This window comes from Xenopus laevis, chromosome 4L (genome assembly GCF_017654675.1).
Source record: "Xenopus laevis strain J_2021 chromosome 4L, Xenopus_laevis_v10.1, whole genome shotgun sequence".
NCBI classification, from domain to species: Eukaryota; Metazoa; Chordata; class Amphibia; order Anura; family Pipidae; genus Xenopus; species Xenopus laevis.
Window position 1 is genome coordinate 108,404,719 of NC_054377.1, and position 18,249 is coordinate 108,422,967.

At 36.4% G+C, this 18,249-nt stretch overlaps 1 protein-coding gene across 4 annotated transcripts in view; it reads left to right on the forward strand.

Moving 5' to 3' along the window:
- The window catches only part of nr5a2.L (nuclear receptor subfamily 5 group A member 2 L homeolog), a 61,566-nt gene extending 44,394 nt beyond the window's left edge, over positions 1–17,172 (forward strand). For all 4 annotated transcript variants that reach the window (XM_041590603.1, XM_041590604.1, XM_018258670.2 and 1 more), the window contains 3 exons: positions 2,317–2,436; positions 4,788–4,935; positions 16,106–17,172. In XM_041590603.1, coding sequence (XP_041446537.1) covers positions 2,317–2,436; positions 4,788–4,935; positions 16,106–16,353 — 516 coding nt within the window. In that variant the 3' untranslated portion in view covers positions 16,354–17,172. The remainder of the gene's footprint in view (positions 1–2,316; positions 2,437–4,787; positions 4,936–16,105) is intronic.
- Positions 17,173–18,249: the final 1,077 nt, after the last annotated feature.

Genomic DNA, 18,249 nt, shown 5'->3' on the forward strand with positions numbered 1-18,249 from the left:
AGGGGTAATTTCACAATGCAAATAATTTGTCCATTTTAAAGCTGCATCTTTAAGAGGGTGCATTATTCTAAAAGGGGGACACCAAAGTTTCCATGTTATATAATCTATATTTAAGATCCCCCAGTTATCTTCTATTTTAGCTAGCTCCTCAGCTAACCAATGTTTCTGAATAGCATAGAGGTTTTTGTTGGCAACTGAAAGAAAAGCGCTTTTTACAATAATATAGAGAAAGTGATCTCCTATCTTCAAACCAAGTTGTCTTTTTAAAACTGCCCAAGAAAGAAGTTTGTATCATTTGTCTTATTGTGGCTTAATATCCTAGAATAAATGACTGTGGCGTTCTAATATCTGTTAAGTGCCAGTGTCAATGCACATGACCTTAGAAACATCATTACAATGCAAGTGCTGAATGCAAAACAGTCTCTGGAATTCTATTTTAAACATTGTTAAGTATTTGAAAGCTATGTGACATATGTGGCATTCAATTATACACTGCCTTTTGGAAAATCATTTGTTGCTTCATTTGGAAGAAAGGATGAATACAATCATATATACAGTACATATATTTCTGTGTGGCTTCAGATAATTTATACTGAATCAGATAATGTATGCATAGAAGTTCAGAGAAGCTCGTGGAACACAGGATGCTCTGGGTTTCATTCCCAAGTTAATTTATTATGACATGGGTCCTTCTCTCCGTTTCATAAGTTCTGCAGTAGATGAATTGCTGGTACGTATAGTGTTGGACCAAACAAAAATAAAGACAATTATGAAGCTAAACAAACACTGATAAAATTTTGGAGGCATTGTTGGCGCAATATGGTTGAGCAGTTTAGTGGATTTTATAATTATTCCTCAACCATTGCCTTATGCATTAAGTTGGAATAAAGTTACTGAAAATCTGCTTTGCTGATGTCTCCTGTTGGTTATTATGTACAGTATATTTTAATCCGGGGGTCCTGGACAGTTTTGGAAAGAAAACCCCTCCCTTTTTCATGGGGAATAACTAATTTGACCCATTGGCTGAATGATCAGTGGAATCTGACAACTTACATGTTGCCAAATCATCCACTATACAGCCAGTCTACAGACCAATGTTTTGGACTGCTGTGAAGATCCAATATGATGTCCTTTTATACCTTGTGTAAAGCCCAAATGCTTATTGTTTCTTTATATTACCTTAAATGAAGCTCATACATTGCTAGATTCCTAATAATCCACTAGTCAATGCCACACTTTCAGCGATGAATTTACAACACTTTGTCTAGTATTAACTGACTCCAATACATAAATATGCTGCTGTTTCCTTCAGAAATAATAAATAATGGTTCAGAGTTGCTGAATGTTACGTTTTTTTCTTTGCCTTTTTATCCTGCTGTTTTTGACGTTTTCTTGCACTTTTCTGTAGTGGGAACTTGTAATCATTAACTATGCCCCTGTGATCACGCACTTTGCTAACAATACTGCTCCTGTGTGACTTTCATTTTTGGGCACAGTATCAGTGGAAAGAAATCTCATTGCTCTGCAAGTTAAGATAATTCTGCCTCGGTCGTATAATTAATGGGAAATTTTGCAGTAGATTCTGGGCATATGGGGAAAGAAGTTCTTTTTCCCAGAGGATAAAACAGCTGGTTGGAAAGTATATTTCCTGCATAGAATGTACATTTTCCCAGCCCAAGAAATGAAACAAACCCACCTGTAAAAAAAATGTCTTTTCCCAACCAGTCTTATTTACTACCGGCTCTGAAACCTCAGACCCATGCTGCCCATTTATTTTTTCTGATATTCAAATTAGCTCTTATGATGATTATTATTATCGATTATTAATACAGAGTCAACATATTAAACAGCTGGCTTTGGCCTAGGACAGAGAGAGAGAGATTTATATATTGTTATATATTGAAAGCCATACTGGGAATTCTTGGCCATAAGAGGCATAGTATCAGCACCCCTAGTGGTCACTGCTCCGTTGCAGTGCTGACTGTAGACATTTGTTCGTTTTAAGTTAGAGAAGGAATAACTTTCCTGATCATTTCAGATTAATGCACAGGGAATACTTTATTTTTAACTATAGACAAAACCATATATTTGGTGATAAGCAATATATATATAAATATATATTTTCTGCTCTCATCAGAGCCTTCTTCAGGAACACCCACACCATAAAACCTAGAATGCTATACTTTTTTCTTTATATCTTCCTGTTATCAGCACATAACATTCTTATACCTTCCACACATATATATATATATATATATATATCTTTAATGTGATTGATTGCATTCATTGAGTGAAACTTGTGGTTTTTGTATGCAGGTGGATGATCAGATGAAGCTATTGCAGAACTGTTGGAGTGAGTTACTTATTCTGGACCATATATTTCGGCAAGTTCTACACGGGAAAGAAGGTTCCATTCTGTTGGTCACGGGACAACAGGTGAGCACTGTGCCATAGTTTCTTCTTGATGTTCTCTTGATTGCTTGACAAGGGCAGACATTCAAACATGTTGAAAAATAAAACATGACAAATCTAAAAAGACCAGTAATTTTAAAAAGTAACAGTTTTTTATACATTTATAGCACAGGGTAATTGTATTGAATTGTAATAATATTTTAATGAATATAAATCTCCCTTTTTCTCAGTTTTACTGGTCCTTGGAGGATTACGAGTTGTAACCTATTTTATATGACATATATTATATATAACAAAAGGCAATCAAATTTGCTTGATTCAGAATGAATAGTTTAATTTAAATCAATCACCTTTTAAAGTAGATGTGTGGTTCAGTTTGATCAGAATCGATCAATATCTGTATTTGTTGAATGAGTAGGGAGTATAAGTATGGCTGCTCCCAAGTCTGGGCATTTTAAATACAGGGTACTTATTTATTGATTCACCACATAAGGACTGCACCTTAGGGAATACACACCCTTTCAGTTCAGTACTCCTGTGTGTGACTCATGCAAAAGGGGAACACAAGAAATATGGCAGTGCATATTTTCATACATTATAGAATTCTTCACATAATGCAGAAAGCTTTTTCTAGTTATGAGACTGTATTTCCCCCTCTGAGTAGTTGGGTAGCATGTGTGCTCAGTTACAATCAGTTCTGTGGGGGGTTTATATCATATAAGTGCTATACATTTCTATCCTCTAACATACAAATAACTTAGCATTCATCTGTGTAATCCTTCAATGCACATATGAAACTATCCACACAAAAAGACCCAATTCTGTATAATGTATAACAGATTGGATAAAGAACTACTTGCGGTGTATGCTGAGCAATACTGACAACTGCATATTTATATTTCCATGGGAATGGCAAGTTATCTGTAGTTATTTTTATAAAGCCATTATCTTTCTTTCACCACTGTGGGGACAAGAAATATAAAGTACCTGACTATAGACTGGGCAGATCAGTAGTTTCATAACTACTAAATTGAATAGGATTCTCAGGTGAGGCTACATACTGTATACAGACACATAGTCCATGCATGTGCCATCCTAAAAATACTCTGTAGTACAAAGAGCAGCGGAGACAATGGCACCCACGGAGAAACATGCACATATATATACACAGCCCAAAGCCACATCAGAGCTCAGTTTCACTCCATGATAAGCGCTCCTGACCACAGCTATTCCTGGACACGGTCTTGCTACTGTCCAACAGGTGCATATTGTCACAGCTGTCACTGACACACTGAATGTGTCACCTGTTTCCACGCTTATATTTCTCAGGCACAGACCCAAAGTCAATTGATGATTGTGTTTACTCGGTTAAATGGCCAGTCCCTCTTAAGAGCTGGAGTGGCTTTGAAGAAGGGACATTTAATGGACAGAAGGGGCATTTCCATATAGATGCAACTAATCCAGCTGTATGATGGGCTACTAGATTCAGTTAATGTAGGGGTGGGGACTCGGAGAAGCCATAGCTAAGTATTTGATTGAATTAAGGGGTTAAACTTTTAGCTTGACAATAACAACCATGTGTACTCACACTGTTTATGAAAAAACTAAAAATTAAAACAAATATAGATGTTCTTCTACACACGTGTTGTTTTGCAGCATTGCTCACTTAACTTTCTCCCATAAATCCCCTCAGCTATTAAAATACTTATGTTTACAAGGCCATCATTAGCATTATATGATAATATTTTTATTCTGCCTTCCATTTGCTTAACATAATCTCCAGGCTGACCAGAAAGTTCAACTCCTCCATGCCTGGTGGATGCAGAATTTAAAAATAAAATAAAACTATTAATTAGATTTTTTTTCCCTCTATTTTTAATTGCAAATTGTTGCCAGGGTGTCTCCAGGCGGCCCGGCTCACGCGTCGGGGGTAGGCTTGCGAACATAATTATGGAAATTAGCCATCAATACATATGAAAAATTAATCTAAGTTGGTGTGGCTGAGTGGCAGGTGAGAGGGAGAGGGATATATATCCAGATTATTTTGCTGTAGCTGCAGATATTCTTTGCATTTAATAGATTAACCCATAGTGATCCACCTCCCCTACCCCCATACATTGTTTTCCATATAAACCATTATAATAAATGCCATTTTGTTCTGTCTCATTCTGTATCATATATAAAATGATTCTGGGTGAGTTACCTGAGCAGAGTTACTTGACAGACACTCCAGCTGTTGAAATTCAGTTATTGGTATATTCACTGCCTAAGGGACATTCATATCTGCCCAGTTGAACAGAAATGAATGTTTTATAAATAAATAGTAATATTAATAATCATTTCACTTGACCTGACCTATGCACTCTATTTTTTAGGTGGATTACTCTGTCATTGTCACACAGGCCGGAGCCACACTAAATAACCTCATGAGTCACGCACAAGATCTTGTTGCCAAACTGCGGTCTCTGCAGTTTGACTTGAGGGAATTTGTGTGCCTGAAATTTCTGGTACTCTTCAGTCTGGGTAAGTCTTCACATTCTCAAACCACTTTTCTGTATTATAGTGCCTACTTAGGGGACTGGTGTATGTTAACTAAAAATAACTTTTTTAGATCTATTACTGCTCCAGCAAATTGCAGCAAAATGTGCCCAAAGATGGCAGGTTTACTGTTCACATTGAATAGTAGGTTCATTCTTTGGGACATAGCAGCAGTTATTAGAACAAATGCACACTAATTCAATAAAGCAATGTAAAGCAGCCATTTGTATGCTACATCTGAGTTATACTACAATTTTAACATATTTGCCATGATAATCCAAAGGATTGTCTGTATGTACTGTAAATCCTTTGATTATTATTGTTATTGACTGTACTTTCAATGACCAAATAAGAGTAGTTCTGTATAGTGGCACTAACAGGTAAATTGAAATTGAAATTTTAGACTTCTTCTTTAACCCTAATACTATCCTAACTTGAATATTACATATATTTAACCTTGTGGAATATAGCTAATTATAATGCTGAGGGGGTTAATTATCAATTAATTAAGTCCGATTTTATCTCAACATTTTCTGCTACAAACTCCGATCAAATCCGCTAGATTTTTTTCGCTTATTTATTATTACATTTTCCCGAAAATTCGCTTTGCGGGATAAAAATCTGATTTAATGATTTTTTTTTTGTATTTTTCACCTGAAAACTCAGATTTCTTATGCCTTTTTGCCCGAAAACTCCAAAGACTTCGGGGTATTGCACAAAAACCCAGCGCACATCAAAAAATCATTGGGACATCTCCCATTGACCTATATGCAACCGTATAATATGTGATTTTTTGAAAGTCCGATTTTGAATTTTTTGGGATTTTTGCATTCGGGAGTTTAGTAAATAAACCCCTAAATTTGACGTTAGTACAATTTGCAGTTATACACATTGGGGCTCATTTAGTTAAATTGATTATGGAAAGGTAAGGGTCCATTTGTTAGACACAGAGGCCACTGTTTTGGCCCCCCACTTGGGTGGCCAAGTCTGGGAAAAATCTGCCCATGTGTCTACCTTGCCCAACAAGTGGATCTTCCCATGGACCGGCAGCTGAACACTTGACACCTTTGCCATATACCATAACAACCAAACCAAAATTATTATTATCATCAAAATTGTACTTCATGTTATGTTTTAAAGCACTGGGGACCGGTCTTAGTATGTGATCCCCATTGCATTGCCCACAAACCTTTATCATACATTATTATCATACATATTTTTCCACATATAGAGATACATGTTGACTGATTGCAAGTCTGCCACTTATTATGGGGTTAAAAATCCATAGATATGGTGCCTCAACTACTTAGTTTCCACTGAGGCAAGAGGGAGTTAACTCCCCAGACCACACTGCATCTTTATTACATTGAATGTAATAAGTATTTTTCTTTTTGTGTCTAAAGCAGATCATTGATCATAAGTCATTGCACGGCTTTATGTTTAAATCAATAGTTATTTGTTTAGCAATAGGAAAAACTGATGTAAAATATATGGAGAGTGTTGAGTATTTTTAAATAGCTTAATAAAAACACTTTGATTGCATCTAATTTGTTTAACTTCGTGTAGGGAGGATAAGGAAATTATGCTAGTCAACAGAAAGATGCAGTATCTCTAAATCATGGTTGTCATCTCTACAGCCCTCTGGCTATTGAACTATAACTCCCAGCACACACCTGGGCATGCTGAAAGTTAAGTGGCTAGAAGGAAGCAGGTAGGGAAGTCTTGGGTTGATCTTTGTGTTGCAGCGATGAAGAGGGAACTAAAGATGTTTTTTTCAAAATAACATGTTGCATATGCTTAATTGCTGCAGAATGCTTCAGCACAGATCTCCTAAATGTGGTACCCAGTTGTTGAGCTATTAATGCTGCCATCATTCACAAACCAATCAAAGTGTCAACCATTATCACATCCCTAAAAATGTCCAACAAAGGAACAGACATAACCCCAAGAATATATCTTAATAGAACATTCTGATTTCCAAAGGAGTTTTTGGGTAGGTAGCTGCATGGAATTCAGATACTTGGGAGGTCTCTAAATGATGATGTTGCATTAATAATTATAATGGCAATAACCATAGTAGAGGAAAGTTTGCAGAGATACTACTCTTTAAATGTCATGTTTCTAAATACCCTGTTTATTCATGGTGGAAAGCAGAGAACATCAAAACTGAAGCAATTCTAAATTATTTTCAGATTTCTCTTAAGGTCAAGATGTTTGTATGTGTAATTAATGTCAGCGACTTGATGGAAATACTTGATTGCATTTTTGGAAGTCCACCTTTAAACGTTACTAGGAATACTAATAGTACTGGTAACATTTTGTTATCCTGGAGTTCAACATGACCCCTTTTCATTGTATCTTGTACATGATGTACCTAGATTTAGAAGTGGGGGGCCTTCCACTCTCTTACTGTGAACACTTATCTAACTGTGGGTAAGGATATTACAAGGTCAACGAAGAATACACTGATTGATGCCACATAGAAGAAATACTTTGAAACTGAATCTGCAAACATAACTTCCATCTGCATTCTCACATCTCAGATGCACTTACTATGATAAATTCTTTGCTGAAAATGAAACCACATGCCTTCCAACCAAACAATAACTTGATCATCTGTGCTCTCTCTCCAATAGAAAGTGTATACTGCTAAACCTTCCAATATTCCCCTATTAAAAATCAGGTTGTTTGTGCACACAATTTACTCAAGACATACTCCAACCAACCCAAAAACTTTTGAATAGGGGCAGAAATATAAAAATTCAGACAGTTCAATCTTTTTTACCACTTACCAACACTGCCAGGAAAACAGTTGGAACGTGTTAAAGTTCTAACTTTAAATGCAGAGGTAGATATCAATTTATCTGAATATTTTTGCTTTGAGCATTCAAACGCATCAATAGGGTGTTAGAGCTCAGCAGCAGTGTTAAGCACTAACAACCCTCCCAATCTCTAATACACAGTAAAAATGTTTAAGTGGAGAATTACAAAGCTGACAAATATTATCCATTACATGGATAAATTAGAAAATAGAAAATTTTCATATCAATAATCACCATTCAACCTGCTCCAAAAACTCTGAGCATGTCTTTCTATAACATAACATAATGGCCTTACTTATTGTTTGGGCCACACTATATGGATGTGTATTGGGTGTGACATACATCCATTGTAGTGAGCAAGACCATCAAGACTTGGTTGTTTGGAACACTGAATTGACACAGAGCTAGCAGAACATTCATCTACAGGAATCTCATTGTAACCCAGACCTTAGGGTGCCGACAGGACAGCAAATGCTAATTAGCAGCTTTGCTCACTTACAAATGACTTCAGTGGTTTAAAAAGCAGGTTTCGACTATAGGATCTATGGCTAGCTGCTCTGCTAACAGGGATTTAATTAGAGCTCATATTTTGCAATGGTACCCAGTAACTTATAGATTCTCCATTTACGGGGGGAATATTTTTCAGTGCTGAATATGTTGGAGAGATTTCAGTCTCTAGTATTGGCCATAACCAAAATGGATAATCACTCTATTTTAAAGGCAGACTGTTAACATGGAATAAATTGATTCCATTGTAACCCCAGCCAATCAGAATCATCTACTGTTCTTAAAGCTAACTGATGATTGGTTAGTTTTGTGTTACTGCAAAAAATAAATTTGTAACATGAGTAAAGTGTCCCCTGTGTTTCTGCACTTATCGTATAAAGGGGCAAGAATTATAAAATTAGTTTATAGACATACTGGTTAAGTAATGCAGCAAGCGTTTGTAACCATTAAACCTAGGGCTCACAAATGTAAGAGTTTAATGCCTAAATTAAGAGTTATTTTGGCCCATGGGTAACTAAAAAACAGGGTAAACCTTGAAACCTTTCCATTGTTTATGGCTTCTTTCAGATATTGAGTCAGATTCAACTCAGTAAGAAAACGTTATCTCACAGTTTATCATGTGAAAGCTCATGGACGAGATTCAATTTTAGAAGATAAAATGTTTCTCCCAATTCAGTTCCAGTTTTTTCCCATAGATTTTTTCACGTGATAAATTGTGAGATAACTTTTTCTGCATTGAATTTCATCTCAAATTGAATCTCATCCATGAGTTTTCACATGATAAACCTTTTTCTCGTTGAAATGGCTCTGGCCCATTGTGTCACAAAGGTTTTTAAATGAGCAAAAATCAAACATTTGCTATTGTCCCTCTCCTTTTTTATCCCTTTGATCTGCCCTTCTCCACCATTGTCTCTATATATTTCTTATTCTCTCTCCATTCTGTCATCTATATCATCCTCTACCTTGTGCCATATTTTAGCTACAACTCTCGTTCATCACCCTCCATAACTTATTGTCGAAAACACTGTGTAATCCTGCCTCTCTCCTTCTGTGAAACATTTTGCTTTCTTTTTCTATTGATATTACACTTACAGGCGGCTGTGGAAAAATCAATATAGACTTTTCATTTAGTGTCCACATGCAGACCTAACAGGGCCTTGCGCTAGCCACACGATTAATCGCTGTTATTCCACTTTCGGTAAAAGATGTCTGCGTACGTCCTTTTCTTATTTAGACATAACAGCTCGATCTGTCATGTTTGTCTTGTGCCAATGTCCTGTCGTCAGATCGTACCATGTTAAAACTCCATTTGTTATAAATGCGTGGGCTAAATATAAAATGCAAAAAGCTGACTTAAAGACAATACATTCTACAGATATTTTACCTGATACGGTAAAGGAAAAACAGTACTGACCAGTGCAGGGGACAATAATGTAAAAATTGTGCAACACACGTGTAAATACTGTAGTTGCCAATCAGAGAGTTATAGATTAAGTGCTACTGTAAACAAATTAAGTGCAAACCAGTGCAAGCACCAATGGAATTGTACTTACATCTTACCATTAAGATGGCTGGACCTGCCTATAAGTGCAGATCTTTTGAACTTTTACAAGGAATTTATAGGAGAAAAACACAGCCTATTATTATAAGATGTTCATTAATACCTTGGTATGTAATGCCTCACAGATTCATTATATATTGGTAGCGTGGTGCTCTTAATCTGTCCAACAAAAGACCAACTAGGTCCCCCAGCTATTGACTTGATATTGGGCCTCTCATAATCATTTTAAAACACATTGGATTTGACTCTCCAAACAGAAAGCCTTATAAGCCTATTACACCCCCTTAGTCATGTGCACAAATTCAGTAAGGGGACCTGAAGCAAGTTGGGCACCAACTAAAGAGTAATCCAAGGGAATGGCCACACAAACAAAAAGAACAAAATATAGTTTCTCTTTTTCTATCTTTAAGATAAATGTACAGTATATCACAGGCTTGTTGAAGCTATTTACTGACTGACTACTATACCCTTGCATTAACCAAGGCAGATAATCACTTGTAATTTTCTGCCTAAAGTAGACTGGTCAAAATAATCATTGATTCATTATCATGGGTTATTGTACTTGTACAAATGTTCCCTATTGACTAGTCAGTGTCTTTTTTTTACAGCCATAAAATAGATGTGGGATTTTGGTGTGTTAAATAGGCTGTGTATCAATGGGCATTGCCATGCATAAGAGCAAGGGCTTTTCTTGATTTCCTTTCAATTGGAGTACCTGGGGGTTAGCCTAGCAGCAGTAAGAAATAACAGAAAATGGTTAAATGCCAAAAATGTTGGTTTATTCACAGTTACAGGATGGAGATAAGATGAACATATGGGACCTGTTATGGTGCCCACTAGTAGGTGCTGTGGGAGACAAAACATAGAAAGATATGTATATGTAGTAGATTGATTGGTAAATAAATGAAAATTCTCTCACAGATCATACAGATGCTTTTAAGCTGATCCACCTAATAAGTATACAGTGTTTCCCGTGTTTCTGCACATCTACCTATGCCAGTTCTCCCCATCCAAGCGCAACTGCCTTCAGGCAAGATTGTGAGGAGCAAAACTACAGAGAGCATGTTCAGATCAGGCTATTGCATCTCTGCAAGGACATTCTTGTTAGTTACTTTTATACTAAGAACAAGAATAAGATAGGCTTTTAAATAATGACTTTGCTTTGCAATGAGCAATCCTACCGTGTAGTGAATGTCACTACCATTGGTAGTGAGATATATATATATATATATATATATATATATATATATATATATATATATATAGCAAAGGGTATTAGAGCAATCCAACCTCTAGAAAGCATCCTAATTCATGGTATGGATAAGTGTCCTGCAAGACTGCCAAAGACCACATGGTTCTCTATTATATGACACAACCTTTCAAGGAAATCACACTAACTTGTCTGAGATGGGTCAGTAAATATCAGCCAACTACAACAAAGAAAATTGCTTTCCAATGACACAGTACTGACTGATGCGTTTTAAAAAAGACATGTTTCCCCATGACAGTATCCCTTTAATTTCTACCATTTAAACAAAGGCCAACAAACACCCAATACAAAATATGACAATCGCTCACTGACGTATATAATAGAAACATCTTAAGTTGAAACCTTCCTAGCTAAACAGGGCTGTTTTTTTTACCTGATTAAGAGAGCTAAACACTGGCCGACACTGTGTAATTAGCAGGCTGAAGGTTTGATTACATTAATGTATGCAGGCTGGTCTGGGCGCAGGCATGGGGAATCTCCCTCTGCTGTCTGGCTACATGTAATATATTCAAAAGGACCTTAGGGCCTACTGTTCAATGACGATAGAAAAGTGTACGTGGCCCCTCCATACACTTATTCTGTGGCTGTTTCATGTAAAAAGCAAAAGAGGTAATTAATCCCTGAGTGGGTAAACATGAATAGATTAGAGGAAGCTTCTACAGAAGGAAGTGGAAAGGCCGCTTCTTACTTAAGATATTTCTATGTAAAGTTTCTTTCAAACTACGCATTTCATGCCGGAAGCTTCAAACTGGAGATGCTGCATGGGAAGTCCAAGCACCTTTGCCTGCACAGTGTCCCGGCACAAATGTATCGCTTTGAAAGTTTATAGCTCTGTCAGCAAAATGCCTCCCGTGTTATATCTCTGGCTAAATTGGCTGCAGCTGTGTAAAGCTAATTAAATTTATATAGCTGTAAAATAAGGTGCAGTTGTGTAGCATAGCCCTAGAACTGTAGGTTCTACAGAAGTCATAAGTAATCAGATATATTTACACACATGGTAACATGTTAATGCTTAAATCCTGGCCTGAATTTTTATTTCAATTTTCTGAAGAGCTTTCCCTTCCTGGCTGTGCTTGCAGATTCTGTCTTGCAATTAAAAGGCCAATATACCCTTGAATGTTCCTGATTTAGATCAGGGAAATACCTATGCTGGCATCATATTAATCTAGAGAACTGTCCTTGTGCAGTGATTTCCAGTTTATGACTCCTATCAGCTGGCTGTCCTCCAACTACAACAGAACATGCCCCTACCTTATGAGGTCCCACCCGCTTCTGATTCTTGATAAAATAATTATTATACAAGGAGAGAATTATGGAAGGAGAGAAGGGCCAGTGAGCCTGTGGCGGTTTAGGCAAGATGAAAACTGTTTCATTGCAGCTAGAAGGACATAAAGCAGAAGATCATTTTACACAATTAAAATATATATATTTTCTCAGTTTCTTTCCCATAAACTTCCATAGGGCTCATTGAGTGCAATGTGCCTCGGATACAATTGCATCCAATGTGTTAAAACTCACATTTTGATGTAAATTGCTGTAATCCAATGTCTTTAGTTCTGGCTCTTGACATCATAATGACATCTTTGCCTAATTCTTTAGGTGCAATTTAACTGCATACACTGAAGCGCCTGCTGTGGATACCCTGGTGCTATGGCAATTTTGAGGGTGGTGGTAGCTCCAGGCAGGGGTGCTTCGCCAATGAGGCGAGTTGAGGCTGTTGCCTCAGGCGGCAGCGCCCCACTAGGTACCAGGGGCGGCAAAAATGCTGCTCCTGGTACTTTAAGAGCAAATTTCCGGGGGAGGGGGGGCAGCAGCAACTGCTGCTGCTTCAGGCGTCGGAGGGGCCAGGATCGCCCCTGGCTCCAGGGTTTTTCCTGCGTCAATAGGTGCAATGAATGCATTTTGCAGGAGATGGGGGGGTCGTAAGAAGCAACACCAACCATAACTATATAGAAGTGCAAATAGCATCTTTAGATAGACCTAATGTTCAAGAATGGCATCTATTTGTATGGCTGCATCCATCTTTGTGTGATTACAGATGCACAAAGTTGAGATATAATCAGGGGGATTTCAACCCAGAGACAGCACAATCAAATGCAGTTTAAAAAACTCTGTACTTGATTATTCTCAGTGCAGAATCACACCAGTCTAATTTACAAACATAGATGCTCAATAGCAGGGATGCGTTTCCCTTACAGTCAATCATCGACTGGTTTTTATCTCTCTGCTACCAGTTAGAAAATAAAAGCAAAGATCTGGTGGGTTTCTGTGGGCAAATATAGCGATTTCAGATTTCTGTTTCCAGTGCTACCAAGGTGTGCATTTTCCAGGTTATCCAATCACTTGCCTTCAATTTAATTATGCCAGGTTTTAAATTAATCCTTGAGAGAATTGGCTCAGTCGGAATTAGCAAATACATGATTTGTTATTTTTACTTCTGTTAAAAAGAGAGCTAGAATCTCAGACACAAGACATCAAAATATCTTACAATGTTTTCATTTGTATTAGTGAGTGTCTTGAAAAATCTATAAATTGATATCTATCAATGACCACTAGGATTGCATTTATTGAGAAAGCTTTATCAGTATGGTAGCTTCCATTCCTATGTACAGATGCAAATATGCGGATAAGGTGTTCCGGATACAAACAGCAATCATTATCCTGATGTTCTATAGACACAAAAGTAAAAGGGAAAACCTTATTTAGGTATTTTTCTAATTTAAAATGTTTTCTTTGAAATTCCTATAAATAAATACAGGATACAACATAAGGATCGTGAAAATTTTAATGTGGCATTACAAAAGTACTTGGGGTTGCTTTAGTGAGCTGCACATGAACTCTGTTAAAGTGGTGCATTTCTCAGGGCCACTAAATACTGGTGGATGAACACTAATCAGTCAGTCAAATGAAATCTTCTGAATTCATAAACCAAATGGAAAGTAACAAGTCACAGCACAGAACACACTGAATTTAATCACACAAAAGTAAATGACTGTAAAAAGGTCCTGCATTTTTAATGTTTACGACAGTTTATAAGAGTTATTTATTGTATTCTGTCAATGGGCTGCATTTAACCTACGAAACAAGTCACTGCCCTCAGTTCGTATGAGTCCTAGGAAAGGGTGACATTTTAACCTTCCGCTCTACAACCTGGATGAGAATATATTGTCTACTCGATATAAAAATAAAAATGCATGAGAATCTTCGGCAAGGTTAAAGGCCAGCAGCCCATTCATTTTCCAAAGATGATCCGTCACAGAGACATATATTTTAGGAGGTGACTCCTTGTGAACATCACTTTGCTCTCCAGCTGAGTGTAGCAGATGGCTCATTAGCATAGTCTTGGCCTGTCCCAGGTTTTCGCTATCATTTAGAAAAATGTCTTGTGGAAACAAGACTTCTTGTCTAATTTTATTAGAATTAACGGTGTAGCGGGTTGGACTCCAAATTCACCTTGGGTCAGAAAAATTAATTCGGAATGATATGAATTGTTGCATTACTCTGGTTTAAAGATAGGATGCACCCTGGAGACTCATTATAGAACTATATATTATGTGTCAGAGCTGAGAATCTACTACCTTTGTGTCACTAAAGGGTTTGACCTTGTTCTATTACTGCTATCCTTGATTCTGCTTGATTGAAGTTGTATGATGTGTTTCAAGTAAATTACACCCGACCTTTTTCATTTATTTATTTGTTCTTTTTTTTTTCTTGGAAATGCATTTCAACAAACAACACAATTTTTCCTTTTACCCTCAATAGATAGATAGATAGATAGATAGATAGATAGATAGATAGATAGATAGATAGATAGATAGATAGATAGATAGATAGATAGATAGATAGATAGATAGATAGATAGATAATTGATAGATAATTGATAGATAATTGATAGATGAGAGATAGACAGACAGATAATATAAATATACAGATGCTAGATAGATAGATAGATAGATAGATAGATAGATAGATAGATAGATAGATAGATAGATAGATAGATAGATAGATAATTGATAGATGAGAGATAGACAGACAGATAATATAAATATACAGATGCTAGATAGATAGATAGATAGATAGATAGATAGATAGATAGATAGAGTGATAGAAAGATAATAGATAGATGGACAGATAGATGATAGATAATATAGATATATAGATGATAGATAATATAGATATACAGATAGATAATATAGATATACAGATAGATGATTGATAGATAGATAGATAGATAGATAGATAGATAGATAGAGTTCATTATATCCTTACAAAACAAGCATGATATATATTATCTAGAACCCTGTTATCCAGAAAACAATAGAATAAGTTCATGCCAAAAAATACTTGAATAATTTTCACTAAATTGCTTTTTTTGCAGTAGTTTGTGCATGATGGTCACTATGTTGTATAAATATAAATTGATCGCAAAACAATTCTGCTGGGTTTATAATGTTTAAATATTTTATTAGCCTAAAGGTATGATGCTCACACCACACCTATTTTTCAGAAGAGGCAAAACTTCTAGTGCCTCCTTATTTGAGTATAATGGAAACCACCTAACAACACAGGTTAGTTTTTGACCTGCTCTAATGTGCATTGTCTGGCCAGTAACTGCCCATACCAGCGGTGACAGATGATTTCCAGAATGCTCAAATGGGAACCACAGAAGTGATTCTGGGCATTTTTCCACCCGCAAAGAAGCCACAAAGGAATGCAATGTTTAATCTCAAAAAAACTGAAATGAAGTGATATCAAAGGTGGAGATGCACTCATGCAACAGCTGTTATATATCTCTCTCCATTTGACAATTAGGCATAGCATGTAAAATAGAGACTGAACTTGTGACATAGGGTAGATCATCAGTTCTGATTTCAAGAAGTTTGTTAAAAGATAAAAATAAAATATTGTCAATTCTATAATGTCCCATATGCATACATGTCTTACAAACAATATATTCTTTAAAGGTACTAACTACTATTTTCTTTCCTTACGCAGATGTCAAGAACCTGGAGAATTATCAGCTGGTGGAAGGAGTTCAAGAACAAGTTAATGCTGCACTACTGGACTATATCATGTGCCATTATCCACAGCAAACTGATAAATTTGGCCAATTATTGCTACGGTTACCAGAAATTCGTGCAATAAGTTTACAGGCGGAAGAGTATCTGTATTATAAACACCTCAACGGGGATGTGCCATGTAACAATCTTCTTATCGAAATGCTCCATGCAAAGAGGGCCTGAACCATCCCCCCTCCCCCCACTGAACTGCACGCATTGCAAATACGGTTTAAAGACTTTGTAAAAATATATAATCAGAACTCTTAATAGTCATTACGTGATGCATCAGGGTATTTGTATTTCAAACTGTGAAAGACATTACTTATCCACAGAAGATTCTATATGGAATTTACTGCCTGAATTCAAAATGGCCACCTGAACAGAACTGAAAACTATTGTTTGTGTAAAAAAAGAAGCTCCAAAGAGAAGCTCAGAAAAGACTGTTCTGTTAAATATGTGTCAAAGAGAAGATCCCCGGAAGAGCTCCATGTTCAACCTTCCCATGCTAGCTCAAGTTCAAATATAAAGTTACAGATGAAGTCTATGCATTTCCAGATGTGTTTTGTTTCATATATGGTTGGCCAAAATTAAAACCAAAAAAAAAGTTTCATATATATATATATATATATATATATATATATATATATATATATATATATATATATATATATTTGCATGTAAATTACTCTTTCTATTTGTCAGGTAAATGCCTGCAAAATGCTAAGCATGGCAGTCAAGTATGGCTTCCATATGTACAAGGCCTGTGTTTCCCAGATTACATAGAGAAGATACCAAACTGCCTGTTAGGCCAAACTAAATGTAATGCCTGGAACAGCAGAGAGCTCATAATGGCTAGCTGGCACCTCTGGCACTTTACAGCTTTAATGTGAATTGTTATGTCTCCAAATGTCTAAAATGTATTAAAAGTAAAGAAAGTAAATATTGTGAGACTAAGCTCGTCACATTTCCATCTTTCTTGCACCAGAGAAGCTTCTGTTTTAATCACACAATCTTTGCACAGTGTTCTCTTAATGGCTTGTTACATATTTCACTTCTGCACAGATGTCCTCTTTGGAAAAAGCCTGACCTTTTTCTCTGTTCATCTAAAATTTTATGGTACAAAGGTATGAATTGATCTTGTATTTTGTGTTTACAAACTAAACTATAGAATGAACTCTGTTATAGTGGCAAGTCAATGCTGGACTCTGCATCAGGTAGGATCATATTCTCACAATTAGGCCACAAGGTACTGTCAATCAGTTCAAGCAGTTCCCACAATTGGTACATTCATAATCAGAAAAGCACTTACTCCATTTTACACCAAAATAAAGTAACTGCTAAAAATATTCCCTTTAGGGAATGCAATGATGCACTGAATCCACTATTTTGAATTCTGCATCAAAGATTTGGCTGAATATGGAATCTAAACCCTAATTTGCACATGTAAATTAGGGTAAAAAAGGGTTACATTTTTTAAATTCCTTGGTTTTTTTTTGCAGAAAAGTCATGTATTTGTAAGGATTTGGATTTAGTTCAGTCAGGCACTTGGATTTGGCCAAATTCACTAAAAAAAAAGCTGAAATGCCTAATCAAATCCTGGATTCTGTGCATACCTAGTAGCATATCCAAAGTTAGCAAAACGAAAAGCAATAAGAAAAGGGCCTGTAAATTCTGCAATATGCTGTCATTGGCAGGAAGTACCATAATTAAGACATTGTATTATTCTAAAATAACTAGGGCAGTAAGCTCACACGGAGTTTAATGTTCCAAACAATCTATGGAGGAACAGAAATGGTCAAGAGACAACTGAATACAATGCCCATTATTTGTTGCCTTTGTTTATAGGGTAACTTACAGCTGAACTTGTATCTGCCTTGAGAACAATATTTCTAGAAAAATAAATGTATTTTAACATGTTTGGTGACCTTTGCATTCAATACATCAAACGATTGACACTGTTGGAGGGACCTACAGGGTGGCAGTAACAAGTCTTGCATTGTAGAGTGGCTTTCCTATTGTCTTGTCATTTTTAATAACCAAATGTTTGTAGCTGCTGAGAACATCAGTGGTCACCCATCT